The following is a 14,495-nucleotide window of genomic DNA, read 5'->3' on the forward strand; positions in this document are numbered from 1 at the left end:
AAAACCACCCAGCACAGAGGACGGTGTTGGGCAGGCAGGTTGGAGCTGGGACTATCTCTTGGTTTGAGCACTATGTGATCTCATCCAAGTTACTTTGCCCCTATTTTTGTCCCATGTTTTTCACCCAGGAAAGTCATTTGGGGAAGGAACTTCCTTTTCCCAGAGGGATGCACAGCACCGAGCACAGCGGGGGCTTCTCAGTGCTGGTTGATGCTGCAAACTACCAGCATAGCCATGCCCTTGAGTTTACACTCAGAATAATAACTCATGGCCAGTAGCAAATCCAGCCAGCTCCCCCCATCTCTCTTTTCTTTCTCTTTTTTTCTTTTAAACCCTGTTGTTATTTCTCAGGACTTCGTTGGTGGCAGGGTGGGAAGGTTTTTTGTAACACATTCACGTACCATTGGGACTCGCTCCCATTCCCGTCTGGTACAAGAGATTGCACAAGAGAGAGAAACAAACGGGGATGAGGAAATGCGTGTTTATGAGAGGCAGCGCTGCCATCGTGAGCAAGGGACCCCCCGCAAGAGAGCCGGCCTGGGAGCCAGTAGAGAGTTTCCATTCTCTCCTAGCACTCCATTCATGCCTCGTTTCATATCTCCCCAGAGGCTCCGTGACTGGCCGCCGTCCCACAGCACGGCGCGGGACTCGCACCCCCCATGCGCCGCCTTCCACGATATTTGTTGTTGGGTGGAAAGAGAGAGATGTTGTTGTCTCATAAAGATAATGAATTGAGAAAGAGCAGCGCCCTTTGCTGTTGCATGCGCTCCTTGTTTTCCTCTTGCAGCGGCGGAGCGGGTCCTCCCTCCCGCATCGCCCAGCACCCTCCCTGCCATGCACCTCGCCTCTGCCCGCTCCCCTTGCACACCCCTGCTGCCCATCCTTGCCGGGCTCTTCATTAACACCCAGCATGGAGGCTTGCATGGGCCTTCCCTGCTCGGTGTGCTGCGGTTGCTGCGATGAGCATCCTCCTGACCTGATCAGGAACCCTCTGTATAATCCAAACCACATTGCTGCCTGATCGGATACAGTCACCGGTAAATAACCTTGACTGCAGCGGTCTGGAAGAGCGAGGGATCCTATATCACCGCTATTAAATGATTTAGGATCGTACATCATTTGCAGATGACACAGAGAGGGTCTCATCCCTTGCTACTCCCCACCCAGCCATCTTCTCCAGGACAGTCCCTGCCCCACCTCACTTCACATGGCTCTAAGTTACAAAGTCAGCCGGGTGACAATTAGTCCTGCCTGACACTGGTGTGCATGCAAGGAACAGCGATGGCTGATCTCTGCCTCCTTTGTGCGCTGCAGGGCTCCCAACGATGGGGCTGGGGTCCCCCCGCAAACAGGTGGGGTATTAATAAAACCAAAAGCAATTGCCCGTGCACACATACTACAACCCACTTGAGTCCCTCTCCCTTCTGCTCCTGCAAGCCCCCCGCCTCCCCTGCCTTTCTCCGCACACCTCAATTTCATTATCTCTGATCTTGAGCTGCCTATTACATGCTTTTTGCCAACATAAATATTTAATCCTGGTGCATTGCACAGAAGGGCCCTTGTGGAGTTAATACTTCAACTCATGTTTCCACTTGGAAAACAATTCAGCGTGTGGCAGTGCAGCAGGTACAAGGCAGGGACAGAGCCGAAAGCTGGAGGTGGCCTGCAAGAGCTCAGGAGCTGTGTGGGGTGACACAGGTGGGCTTCACACCATGGGGTGGGCTTCACACCATGGGCTGGGCTGCACCGGGGCGGCTTTGCTGGAGCAGCGATCAGGCGGGTTTAGATAGGCAATGGAAGAGCCCCAGGGATGTCACTGCAAGCTGCTGCCTGGGGAGCGTGGTACGGGGTACACTGCCAAGGGGAACTCAAGGTGCAGCACTTTGCTGGGCTTCAGCGGTATTTAGGATATTCCGTTCTCTGCAGTGCTCTTGGTTGCAAGGACGTGGAAAGCCCTGCGTGAAGGGTTTCTTTCACCTGCCAGTGCATGGGGCTAAGCAGCCACAGGATCACACGCTGCTCCACGCATGCACAGCCACAGGTGTCCTCACCACACATCTCAAAACACACCCGCACACCCAGAGGTTATTCAGAGCAGGATCTGGCCATGATTCCACCTCAGACGGGCTATGGGATAAGGGTTAGGGGATGGATGGTGGGTTTATGGGACTATTGGGTAGCACTAAGGTACCTGCTCCTGCTGCTGGTATGGGAAAGACCCCCAGCAAAGTGAGGTGTCCCAGCCCCCCAGATCCAAACCCATAAATAGGATGGACAGAAATGCACACCAGTCCTCGTCCATACATCTCCATGCACTCAGGTCCAGGGCTGACAAAGGGCAGCACCCACAGGGACACAGCACCGCAAAATGTACACAAACCTAACAAACCCCCCAAACCCAGAGGGGAGAAGCGCAAGAGGCAGAAAGGACAGAGAGGGTGACACTGGTAGTGCTGATGCTCCCCAGAGGCAGCCTGTCACTCGGATGAATACATCACAACCTGTGGCAGTGCCGCAAAGTTTGGATTTATAGGATTACTCTGGGCAGCTTCAAGTCCCCACCAGTCCCCTACATACTGCCTTGATGGGGATGAGGCCGGTTGGGCAGGCAAGACAGAGGGTGGGGATGAGACAGAGTCCTTGTTTCTGTCTTGGTCTATTTTATGGGCGTAAAGTACTGAGAGCCGCATTGATGCGACCCTTGGGCATTATCCCAGACTTGCTCTGGGACAACTAAGCTCACAATTAAGCAAGAAGATGCTGTTATTAAGACAGGAGCTTCCACTGGAGAACAGGCTGCCCAAGCCAGGGACATGCATCAATCCATGCCCATGCAGGATGGATGCTCCTGCAAGAAGGGAGGTGCAACGTAGGGCCAAGCGTACAACTTGTGGCAGCCGTAATGGCTTGAAATCCTTTCCGTTACATCAGTGGTGACATGTCAAAGGGCACTGAAGAAGCGTTTTGGCTCGGGGTGCTTCTTCTGAGAGGTTCCCCCAGCAGCCTGGGGTGGGTCTCCCAGAGACCAAGCGGCACACCCTAGCATCCCCTGCCCCATGCAAGAAACTGGCACCGACGCCTGCAGAGCCTCCTGTGTGCGGGATACATGCTCCCCCCATACTCTGTCACAGAAAGGCTGGAAGACTGAGATGTTGCAATGACACAAACCAGACAGAAAGAAAATATGAAAGTATCCCAGCCCAGTGGCAGGCCCTTCTGTTTGGGGTTGTGCAATGAGATTAAGAGCTGAGGGTATTTCCGTAACTGCAGGGCGGTGGGAGATGCTCAGAAGGAAGGTGAAAATGATGCCAGAGGCTGGCACGCTCCAGACGTAGCTCAGGCTGCTGCTGCCGTGCGCTGCCCTGAGGCTTCTCCAGCAGAAATCAAGAGGAGAAAAGATGGAAGAAACACAACAGACCCTGATTCAGGGGTATGACAGCCCAGAGCTGAGTCAAGGTAAGCACCCAAGCCCACCTCACTGAGCTGCCTGGCTGCCCAGCCAGTGGCCCCAGGCGTTTGGGCAAACATCTCCCAGTGACCCGGCACCCAGCTCCCTGAATTGGGGCTCCCTTCACACCCCTTCCTGCCAGGGTAGTAACTCTCCACACCCGGCTCCATCAGCTCACCTAGTGAAGACAGGACCCTGCCCCGCCACCCCCTCCATCCACCACCCCCTGAACAAAAAGTAACCCTCAGATCCTACTTCTTTTTTTTTAGAAACATTTAAATTATGACATAAGCTTTGGCTCCAAGGGTTTTCAGTGAAAGCCAGGGTATTTTCTTTCCCCTTTTCAAAACAGAAACCATATTGCTGTATAATCAAATTTATCTCATTCCTGATGAGGGAAGCGAGTGTGTATGTGAGGTTACCAGGAACAATGAGGGCATGTGGGCTGGGAGCAATCACTCAAGGTACTCAAGGCAAATATCCTTGGCAGTACGAGGTGGAAGCAGATCGGAGCACCACCCATGGCAAGTCCCACCTCACCATGTAGATGCCACCTCTGCAACCAAGCACCTACTTCTTGGCTTTCTCTCCCATTTTATGATGCTGTTCTCCTCACTGTATAGGAAACCTAGCAGAGGGTGTAGCTCAGTTTTAACACATCTGTTTTACAGGTGGGAAAACTCAGGAAGAAGCAGCTACTTTGAGGTTACTTGCTAACCTTGAGTGTCTCCACTTTTACACTGACCTACTCTGGTGCAAATTCAGCTGAAGCCAATGGGAGCTGTGGCTCTGCCAGTGAAGCCTTGAAGGTGATGCTCCCAAAATGGAGATGTCTGAATTCACTGGCTACTTTCGCAAACACAAGTTCTGCAGTAGGGACTTGGCCATCTAAGCACTAACATAACTTGAGACAGGCAATGAGGGCTGTGAACCTGTGAAGTTGAGGGATTTCTAGTCTCATACAACTGAAAAAGGTCCCAAAATGTGGGCATTCCTGACAAGTCTGCTTTTAAGCAAAAGAGTTAAGCAGCAGCAGTTGCAGCGGAGCAATTGCAGGCCATGCCCTACCACACTCCTGCTCCACCATCAGAACCCAAGGCTGCCTGAGGTCTAGGGGAATAACAACTCCCATCAACTGCAACGGGGTCTGGGCCAGACCCCACAATCGAAGATGGGACCAGCCTGGAAAATCCCAGATGCACTTAATAGCCTCAAACTAGGAAAATACAAGCAAACTTCTTTTGCAGGGGGGGAAACAATCCCAAATCCAAGGAATAAGTTAAAGGTCACTTGAGATCTACTGGAAAGCAGCTGGGTTCAGCAACCGCCTGTGCAGGGGCTCCATCACCTGCAAGCTCCCCCATGGCAAGTTACTGTGTGCTGATAAACTCCAGTGTGCCACGACCAGGAGGTGGGTGCTTACAGATGTAAGGTTCTGCGCAAGTCAAAGATTAAAAGAGATATTTTTTTTTTAAATACACACCAAAAAAAAAAAGGAAAATGAAGGTAACAAAGTGCTCTCTGGGAGACAAGGCTGGTGAGGGACTCTCTGTGCTGTTGTTGTTACAAGAAAAGGATGGGGTGGGATGTGCTGCAGGTGTCCTTCGAAAAATGAAACAAGAAAAATGTTTAACTAGTTTTATGGACTTGCAGGCCATATCTGAGATATATGCACATTGCTGGTCTGAGCTGGGACAGATCTTGTAGGTAATGGCATCCAAACTTTGCCTCTAGACTGCGGAGGAAAAGATGGGCAGGTAAGATTAGCTTGTGACTTTATCTTTTTCTTTGGATAAGCACCACCTTTTGGGCCAAATAGCTCCAGATTTTGGGACCTGGGGTCCCATCCAGAGTCTGTCTGAGCTGATTTACTCCATGGGCTGTGGGTATGGCTCTAGGTTCAGATAAGACCTGTGGGTGCAGTACTATCCGAACACCTGGGCACCAGAGCAGCTTGTCACATCCTTCCTGGGACATATTTATGGATACAGCTGAGCTGCTTTTGGCCACTCCTTAAGGCTAGAATTAGCCTATTAAAAACTTGAGTTGTCTGCAAATATCAGGTTGAGCTGCTACTGGGCGCAGGGAAGCAGTCAAAGGAGAAGGCAGAAACTTCCCATTCAAACATCAAAGTGTTGGCTAGTGATGCATGAACCCACATGTGGCAAATCCGACCATCATTTTGCAGAGACAAAGTCTGCCTGGGGTGTACAAGAGCTATCCAGCCACAAAACAACGCACGGTGAAGGGACAATCACCCTAACAGAGCAGGAAAACGTTACCAGCACCGTACTATGTAAGGCACCAGCTCCAATTCTGCAGACCACCCCTGCCAGCCCAGGCTTGCACCCCGTCTGATACCCCCTTGCTCTCCTCTTGGCTTGGCAGAGCAGGTGTAAAGCCATGGGACTGCCAAGCGAACGCGGCCGTGCTGCGTCTGGCTTGGGCTGGCTTGCACGCAGCCTGCTTGGATCACTCTGCATCATGCTTGCCCATAATTTAAATTCCAGGATCAGCATGGGCAGAGCTTGTTTTGGGCTGCTGTACGCACCCCAGCAAGACTGCAAGCAGGACCCGGAGCTGCAGACGTGATGTAACACTGCCTCTTGGTGTCAAAGCCCTGGTGCTGCCCCCCGCAAGGCGAGGGAGCATCGCTCCTGCTAAGCGCCCAGGATGGAGGTGCGGCGGCAGGAGCTTCATCTGCGCTCTGGCAACAGAGGGGAAACTCCAGCTGGCAAAGTGGCATTGCCTGCTGTCTCTAGTACTGTGCAAAAAAAGTCATTTTGCTGCCAGATTGGCTTTGCTGGGAAAAAAACACCAACACACTGAGAACAAGAACAAGACAGAGGGGAGAGTGTGAGACACCAAGCCAGCCAGCAGCATTTTCGAGGGCATGCTTTGGGTTCCTTCATGTGCACTCTCAGGTACCTGGGTCCCAGACTGCATGAGGAAATTAGGAAGAGGAGACCGTATTTTTGTGCAGGAGGCATTGCTTAATCCCCTGACCGAAAAAAGCAATTCTCTTAAGTGCTCTCCTGAAGTGGGGCTTATGCGAAGTGTGAGCAAGGGCATCCCTCGACTCTGCTCGGCTCCAGCCCACTGAAGAGCTTCAGGCATCTCACATCACATCTCCCTGCCTCAGTTTCCCTAGTGGGACATGGCCAACAAGAACAAAAACATTTGCCCTCATCCTGACTGTCGTGGTTTAACCCCAGCCAGCAACTCAGCACCACACAGCCACTCCCCCCTCCCCCTTCCCAGTGGGATGGGGAGGGGGATCGGAAAAAAAGTAAAACTCGTGGGTTGAGATAAGAACAGTTTAATAACTAAAATAAAATAAAATAGAATACTAAATAATAATAATAAAAATATAATAATAATGATAATAATCGTAATGAAAAGGAATATAACCAAAAAAAGAGAGAAATAAAACCCAAGAAGAGACAAGTGATGCACAATGCAATTGCTCAACACCCGCTGACCGATGCCCGAGCAGCGATCCACCCCTCCCAGCCAACTCCCCCTCGTTTATATACTGGGCATGACGCTCGATGGTATGGAATATCCCTTTGGCTAGTTCAGGTCAGCTGCCCTGGCCGTGCTCCCTCCCAGCTCCTTGCACACCTGCTTGCTGGCAGAGCATGGGGAACTGAAAAGTCCTTGGCTTAAGATAAGCGCTACTTAGCAACAACTAAAACATCAGTGTGTTATCAACATTATTCTCACACTAAATCCAAAACACAGCACTGTACCAGCTACTAAGAAGAAAATTAACTCTATCCCAGCCAAAACCAGGACACCGACCCATTTCTTCCCTACAAGATAAAAGAAACACCCACGCCAAGCGGTGAATTCCTTGTGTCCTGGAAGGGGAGAGGATTCAAGCCCCACTGTAAGAATCAAATCAACATGGCCCTCAGCTTTCCAGCCTTCGGGAAAAGGGTGCTCTATACTATGGAGAACTGATGAACAAAACAAACGACTCCAACGCAGTAGCACAATGCAGTTTTTGCTGGCTTAGAGGCAAATCAAAGCCAGCAATGCCTGCGTTGATATTTATATCGCATCTCTTGTACTCGCTCTCCCATTAGTCAATGAGATAAGACTTGGACGGATCTATGTTAGCGGCATTAGGTTTCTACACACTCAGAAATAAGAATACTCTCCAAGTCCGTAACTGTAAAGGGTTGGTGATAGGGGATTGGTGATGGGGAAAAGGTGGAATTGCAAAGGTCCATTTGTCTACCAACAGAAGAAGCCAAACTCCTCCTCTCCACTCCCTTACCATTTCCAGGAAGAATCCTATATTTGCACACTCCCCCAGCTGCAATACCCTACACAATGACCTGTCCATGCCTCCTCCTCCTCCTCGCTCCCCCACTGCCAGTCTTCCTCCAGCCACCCCCAGAGGAGCAATGCGAAGGGGCCTGGACCCAGCCACGTTTGGGGTTCGGATGCTGGGAGTTTTTAGGACAAAACCAAGAGTGTTATTTCAATCTGGACATCCTGAGGAAGGGGTGGGGAAGAGCCAGCTGCAGGAGGCAACAAAGGCTGTTCTGTTTCTCTTTGTGGCATGAGGTATGAGCAAAAGCAGAGAATTTGGGGAGGATAACTTGATCTTTCCAGCAAAAAGGAGGGAGATGCTCATACGCTTGGCAGACACTAGGGAAGAAGGTTCCACTGAGGTCAGTGGAAAGGCACCTCCTGACTCCAGATCTGTCCCAGGCGGCTGAATACTGGTGGCAGACACAGATCGGAGGGAGGATTCAGGCACAGCTTTTAGAAGGGCGATGGCAAATGGTTGGTAGAGCAACATTGCAGCAGCACCTGGAGGCCCTGATCTGATTCACCCAGGCTGGGCTGTGCACGGAGATAGCGAGAGAGAGCTTAAAACCTGAGCTTATAAAGGGGACAGGCAAACAGATGAAGATGAAAGTGAGATAAAGTGATCTGCTTAAATCACTCAGTAGAGCAAATGGCAAAGTTGGGAAGAGCCTCCAGCACCTTGACTGGCCATGAAGAAAGCATGAATGCCTTCTCTATGGCTTTTATATATGTACCCTCCTAATGTTGGAAACTTCAACAAGAGCCCAACCTTCCTCCATGCATGGGACTTCATTAATATCAGCAGAAAGAGAGATTATCTCCTTCTGCTGAGCCCCCGACCTCCCTGTACAGACCACCTTTCATGGGGCCAATCCACCTCCACCGTAGCGATCTGCACGTAGCCCAGATGGGCCCAAGCAGCTCGGTGCTGGACTTTTACTTACTTCAGCAAAAACAACCACACGTCTGAGCCAGCACTTGGGCAGCCTGGTTCTGAAGCAACCCTAAACTGCTGAGGAAGGACGAGCCTGCATTTAGAGCACAGGCCTGGGATTTAGCAAACGCTTGTTCAACTCCTGACTTGCCTTGTTTGAGCTTCCGCAAGCCAGGAATGCCTGAGAAGAAACTACAGCCATACACCGCTTGGCTTCAGGAAGCTGGAGAGCATGCGGAATAGAAGAGGTGGATTCAATGAAGCAGCACAGCTCCTGTGCACACAGGGGACTCAGCCAAGGGCTGTAGCAGATGTGTTTTAACCCATGCCACTGACCTATTTGGGATCTGCCTCCGATTGCTCCAGTCCTCATTCACGTGTCTTCCTGACGGAAGACCAATAATAACAATTAGTATCATATAAGGAGCAGCAGACTGCTGCCAGCATTAGCACACTCTTGAGCACCAAAGGGTTTCCATTCCACTTTTTTATCCCAGCTATGCACAAGGCAGAGGTCAGTCAACATTAATCAGCCTTGCTCTGGGCCAGCTCCTTTAGCACATTCAGCTTGCTGAACTGCAATCGCTGTCTCTCTGTGCTATGATGGGTTCCCTCTACTCAACACCTTTGCCTCTTTCCTTAAGCTCACAAAAAAAAGTAGGTGTGTTCACTCTTAGCCAGCATATGGTGACAGAGGCGAAGCCTGGCCATGCTGGCGACGGCATCCACACCCTACAGGGGATGACGCTGGCCGGGCAGGTCTTGGTGGGTCTTGGCTGCGGATGGGAGCCTTGTGTTGTCATTCTGAGGTCTAACTGAATCCCCTTCCATCCGCTGGCAGTGCCCGATCTTCATCCCCTAGGAAGGGGTTTCCACCTTTCCAGCACTCCTAAAACGTGCTCTCCCAGAGCCTTTGGGCTGGTTCAGGATCGCCCTGGGGAAACCCTGTCTGAGCCAGCAAAGGGAATGCAAACTCGAGGCTCCTTCTCAGCATATGAACACACTCCAAGGAAAGGCTCTGGAAGGGATCCTGATGACTTCCATATTATTTCCAGTAAATTTTGTGCTGATTCTTGGCACAAACACCGGAAATGAATAGGCTAGGTCAGGAATGTAAATAAAGTGAAACATTGGGATTTAATCTAATCTATAATTATAGTATCTGTGGTGCAGGGAAGAAGTTGGTGTGTTTGCACTGCAGCTCCATTGAGGAGCTGGAGGGGGTTTTCATTTCCCTTTCCAAAATTTCCCTTTTTGGCTGAGGGATACTTGGTGTCTCCCCAAGTATCTGAAACGAATGTGCTGGGCTGGCAAAGCTGCTTTCCGGCAGCCGATCAGGTACAGCTCAGTGAAGAGGCATCCCCAGGCACTCAAGGAACTACGGGGTGAGAAGCTGGGCTGAAGGCTCAGGGAGGCTGTAGGATGCACTAGAGAAGCTCCTGTCTCCACAGTGAAGAGATCGGTTGGGTTTGTAGGGTGCTGAGCTATGTAAGAGCCATGAGCAATGTAAGCTCACTCCTCCAGGCTGAGTTTGACCTCTGAGACAAGCCAGAGCCCTTTCTCTTGACTGGTGTTTGGTGCTTGTGCATCACAAGTTGCCTGTCACAGCATGGTGCCCCCAAGCTCCCAAACCATCGGTCTGATTGGCGTTAACCGCTGTCCAGGCTGACTGGTCCATGCATGATGGGCACTTAACAGACATGTAGACATCTCTCCCTCTGCCTTCCTCACCCCATCCTCTTCCAGATCCACCTGGGAGGAAGCTTGACAGGCTGCTCTGGTCTAGCTGACCTTGAGGGAGAATAATCCCCTCTCCTGTGATGCATTTTGCAAGAATTATAAGCCTTTTGTAAGAGCTTAAACCAAACTTGACAGTCTTCAAGGACCATCCTCAGTGTCCCTGTGTGCGTGCACATGAGTGCATTCACATGGCTGCAGCATGGATCCCCACACATGGGCACCCATGTCCGACAGACCGGCAGGAGTGTCCACGCGTGTACATGAGCCTATGGAGTACATGCATCTTTGTTGACATGAACTACTTGCCCTCTGAAAACCCTCTGTGCAGGGACTAGGTACTATAGGCAAGGGGAAGAAAAGGCCTGACAGGCGACATATTTTCATCAGACTGAAATTGCAAAGGACAAAGAAATCAGTTCTCCTTTTGTTAGTTTATGTTTTGAAATTACAGAAGTCTCAAAAGCAGAAGAATCAATCAGACTTTGTTTATTTGTTTGCTTGTAGAGCATTTTTTGGTTTAGTTTTTCATACTCAAGCTCAGCTTTGATCTCAGGCTGGTGATACTCCAAACGAATGGTCAACAGCAGAGTGTAATTGCTGTAGGTACTACAGAAGAAAAGGTACAGGGTGTCCGACATTTTCAGAGCAGAAGAGACTTCCATGATCTCACAGTCCCCTCTCTTGGTTTATGTGATCCCCTCAGACTACTGAACAAGCAAAAGCACTTGCTTTAAAGAGCTCTGATGCTGCAGACTCTGTGTGCTCACCTAACAGCCTAGACAAAAGCACAGGTCCCTGCCGAGTGGCTATAATTAGGATTATACCCAGGCCAGAGCCTTCCAAGATAGCTATTTTTCCACAGAAACTCATGAAACAAGCAGAAGAAACTCAATTTAAGAAATGACCCTGTGCCCGTGTTTCTGTTGTTGTTACGACTGCGCAGGCTCCGAACAGAGCGTTAGCCTCACATTTCACTGTTCTGGCTTTCTTCATGCTGTGTTGCAACTGTACGGACATCTGAACAGAGGAATATTTAATGTGTGTGCCTATGTATCTGAGAATGCACAGACGCTAAGTAAACACATGCTGGTTAGGTCCCAGGTTGGAGTAAATGTGTGTGTGTGTGCTGGATATGCATGCATCCACGGCAGTGCATGCAAACACGTGGAGCAGTAGGTGTATCAGTCCACGCAGGTGTGCTGGGGCATGCAGCAGCAGATGCCGAGGAGGGTGTGCTGTAGTGCGTGTGCATGCACTTTTTTTTTTGATGCCCAGGAGTGTGGGTCCATGCCCCACAGGTGCCAATGTGAACATGTGTCCATACATGTGTGCTTAAGTGTGCACAGCCCTGGGAACGGCGTGCCAAGCCCTGCTGAGCATTAGCTGCTGGATGGAGCCAACACTGTGCATCACCCCAGGGCCTGTCCCCGCAGAAGGACGAAGTCCAAAGCTCCTCGATGCCAAGGGACTGCTGCCTGCTGTCTGCCTGCAGCCATGGCTCCCCACAAAAAGCTACTGTCCCTCACCCAGGGGCACCCGCAGAGAGCAGGAGCTGCCCACAGCCACCCCCAGGACACGGGGCATTGCCGACTCTGCTTACCCCCTGCATGGCAATGTGCCTCACGACTGTGAAGCAGAAGCCTGGCTTTGACCAAAGGGATGACAAAACCCTGGACGAAGCCTTCTGCCTTCCACCCAAGGCTCTCCCAGCCCTTTGCAGACATCAGGAATTAGATCGCAGAGCCCCTAAAGCGATGGGTGAGTGCAATTATCCCTGCCCGGCAGATGGGGAAGATGATTTGGCAGCCCAGGCTGCCCAAGAGCCAGACCTTCTGGCTCCCAGCTCTGTGCATTCACCTCAGCAGCGGCCTCCCCATCAAACCCAGCGGCTCTTCCCTCACCCAGTGCCTCTGCCAGCCATAAGCTGAATGGCCGAGAGCTCACAACCGGCTGATTTTATGGGCGGCAGGTTCTTAGCAAGCTCTGCAGTTGCTCCAGCCTCTCCCTAGCACCTTTTCAGAGCAGCGCAGTTCCCAGAGATATTAATAATTATATTTCTGCATTATATATATTTAACAAGAAAACATTTAAAATTATTAAATGGCAAGAGGTATCACTTGAAGCCTGCTCCTGGACACAGCCCTGCTCAAGAGATGTGCAATAAAGGCTTCTCCTTCTTCGGATGCTGTCAACATATTTAACTGGGAGGCGGTGGAGGGGGAGGCAAAGGGAAAGTATTAATCAGGATCTTAAAAAGTTCTCGCTGACAGACCATTTGCCAGCTCTTGCTTTAAATGCTTTTGTGGTCCCATAAAAAGTTTCATTACTCACTACAAAATGTGTTTTAATTATTATAGTCGCTCTGACATTAAGCCCCGGGTGGTTCTCTCTTGCTTACACTGTCTCTCCTCCATCTCCTTGCCTTTTTTCTCTATTTTTCTATCTTACTGTCCTGACTCCTGATATCCCCCTCAAGACAGAGGACGCCCTGGCTAACGAGACAGGTTGAAAAGCCCAGTCCCCCTCCAAACGATACTGAAGGAGAAGTTAATATTCAGATCCTGAAATTATCCCTTTGCTTTGGACACCAGTTAGGCCACAGGATTCAAACAGAAAATCCAATCCCATGTGCTCAAAGAATATCTCAGAAGAGTCAAGTGAACAAGAACATCAGCACAGGTGTGGCCAGCCATCCCTGCCAAAGTAACTGGGTGGTGGGCAGATGGATTTGGTGTCTCTCTGATCTGCTATACGTGTCCTACTAATATAAATAGCAACTTATATAAACAACACCTATCACACTTTTGACATCTGGCTATTTCGGTCCACCAGGTATTTGGCAACTTGCTTCAATCTGACCACATTAGCTCAGTTCATCCATGAAAGACAACCCTATCCACCAGGCATGGACCTGGAAGCCCAGAATACTGAAAATGTGAGTTATTCCAGTGGAGTCTCCTGCAGACTCCCAGTGCCTCCAGCGCTGTACTGGCAGACACTGGTTTTCCATTTCACTAGCTGAGCCTAACACCCAAAGCAACAGAAAGAGTCTCATGATTTGCCCAGTGTCTGGTGTAACATAGTGCTGACCAAAAAGGTCAATAACAATTAAATAATAGCATTGGAGATCCCTCCTTGCCCCAGCACCTCCCCACACGCCTCTCCTTACTTGTACAGACCATCTGGTTCCAGGCACTTGAAAATGACTGAATAGAGGCTGGTTTCAGGGACATCTCCGTGACTCCTACCCGCTGCCACACAGGATGTTGCAAGGCCAGAAAGCAAATCATCCGCAAAGCTCAAGGATTCTCCTGGAGAGCAAAGAGATGAGCAAGACCAAAACATCAATACAGGTGCAAAACTATTGCTGACCATTTAAAAAACACTGCAGGAATGCACCTACACAGCACAGGCAATCGACAAAGTCTCACTGGCTGTGGCTGGTAGGACTGGCCCCGAGTCTATATGGAGAATATCACCTATGGACAAAGCAAGTAAAAAACACACGTGGGCCATCAGCTGTAATAGGGACCCACTGCAGAAACCAGGGCCGGTGCTAAGTCATCGCTTGGACAGTGGAACTGTCCATCGCTTGCTCACGTTGCACTGAGCAAGTGCCACTGTGCAAGTGCAACAGTGCAACTGCTGGAGCGTACGGGCAATGTGTGGACTCACTGCAAACCCCACGTGCAAGACCACCATGCAAGGAGGGGCTCCAGCTCCCCAGAAGAGCTGGAAGCCTGGCTAAATAGGGCTCTCCTGCCCTAACTGCACATTCAGTTCTTAAAGGGGACATGGTCTTTTTCAAAAATCACCTGTCCCAGTGAAATGTGTTTCTGCTATGTTAGATTATCAGGAAAGGAGACATTTTTAGAGCTTGGATGGAATTGCTCTCAACGTGTTGGGTTTTTTTGTGTGGGTTTTTTTTTTTTTATTCAATGAAAATCAGTAGCTTTGCATTCCCTTTCATGTGCACTCTGCCAGCTCCTGGAGCTCTGACTGGAGCTCCTTCAGCTGTGCTGAAGAACACTCGCCCCTTTACAAGTA

The 14,495-nt window shown here is 50.3% G+C and overlaps 1 protein-coding gene across 2 annotated transcripts in view; it reads right to left on the reverse strand.

Moving 5' to 3' along the window:
• ASTN2 (astrotactin 2) overlaps positions 1–14,495 on the reverse strand; it is a 361,993-nt gene that overhangs the window by 21,337 nt on the left and 326,161 nt on the right. For both annotated transcript variants that reach the window (XM_050908006.1, XM_050908007.1), the window contains exon 20: positions 13,618–13,759. In XM_050908006.1, the coding sequence (XP_050763963.1) occupies positions 13,618–13,759 (142 nt within the window). The remainder of the gene's footprint in view (positions 1–13,617; positions 13,760–14,495) is intronic.

Source organism: Gymnogyps californianus, chromosome 18 (assembly GCF_018139145.2).
Source record: "Gymnogyps californianus isolate 813 chromosome 18, ASM1813914v2, whole genome shotgun sequence".
Lineage (NCBI taxonomy): Eukaryota > Metazoa > Chordata > Aves > Accipitriformes > Cathartidae > Gymnogyps > Gymnogyps californianus.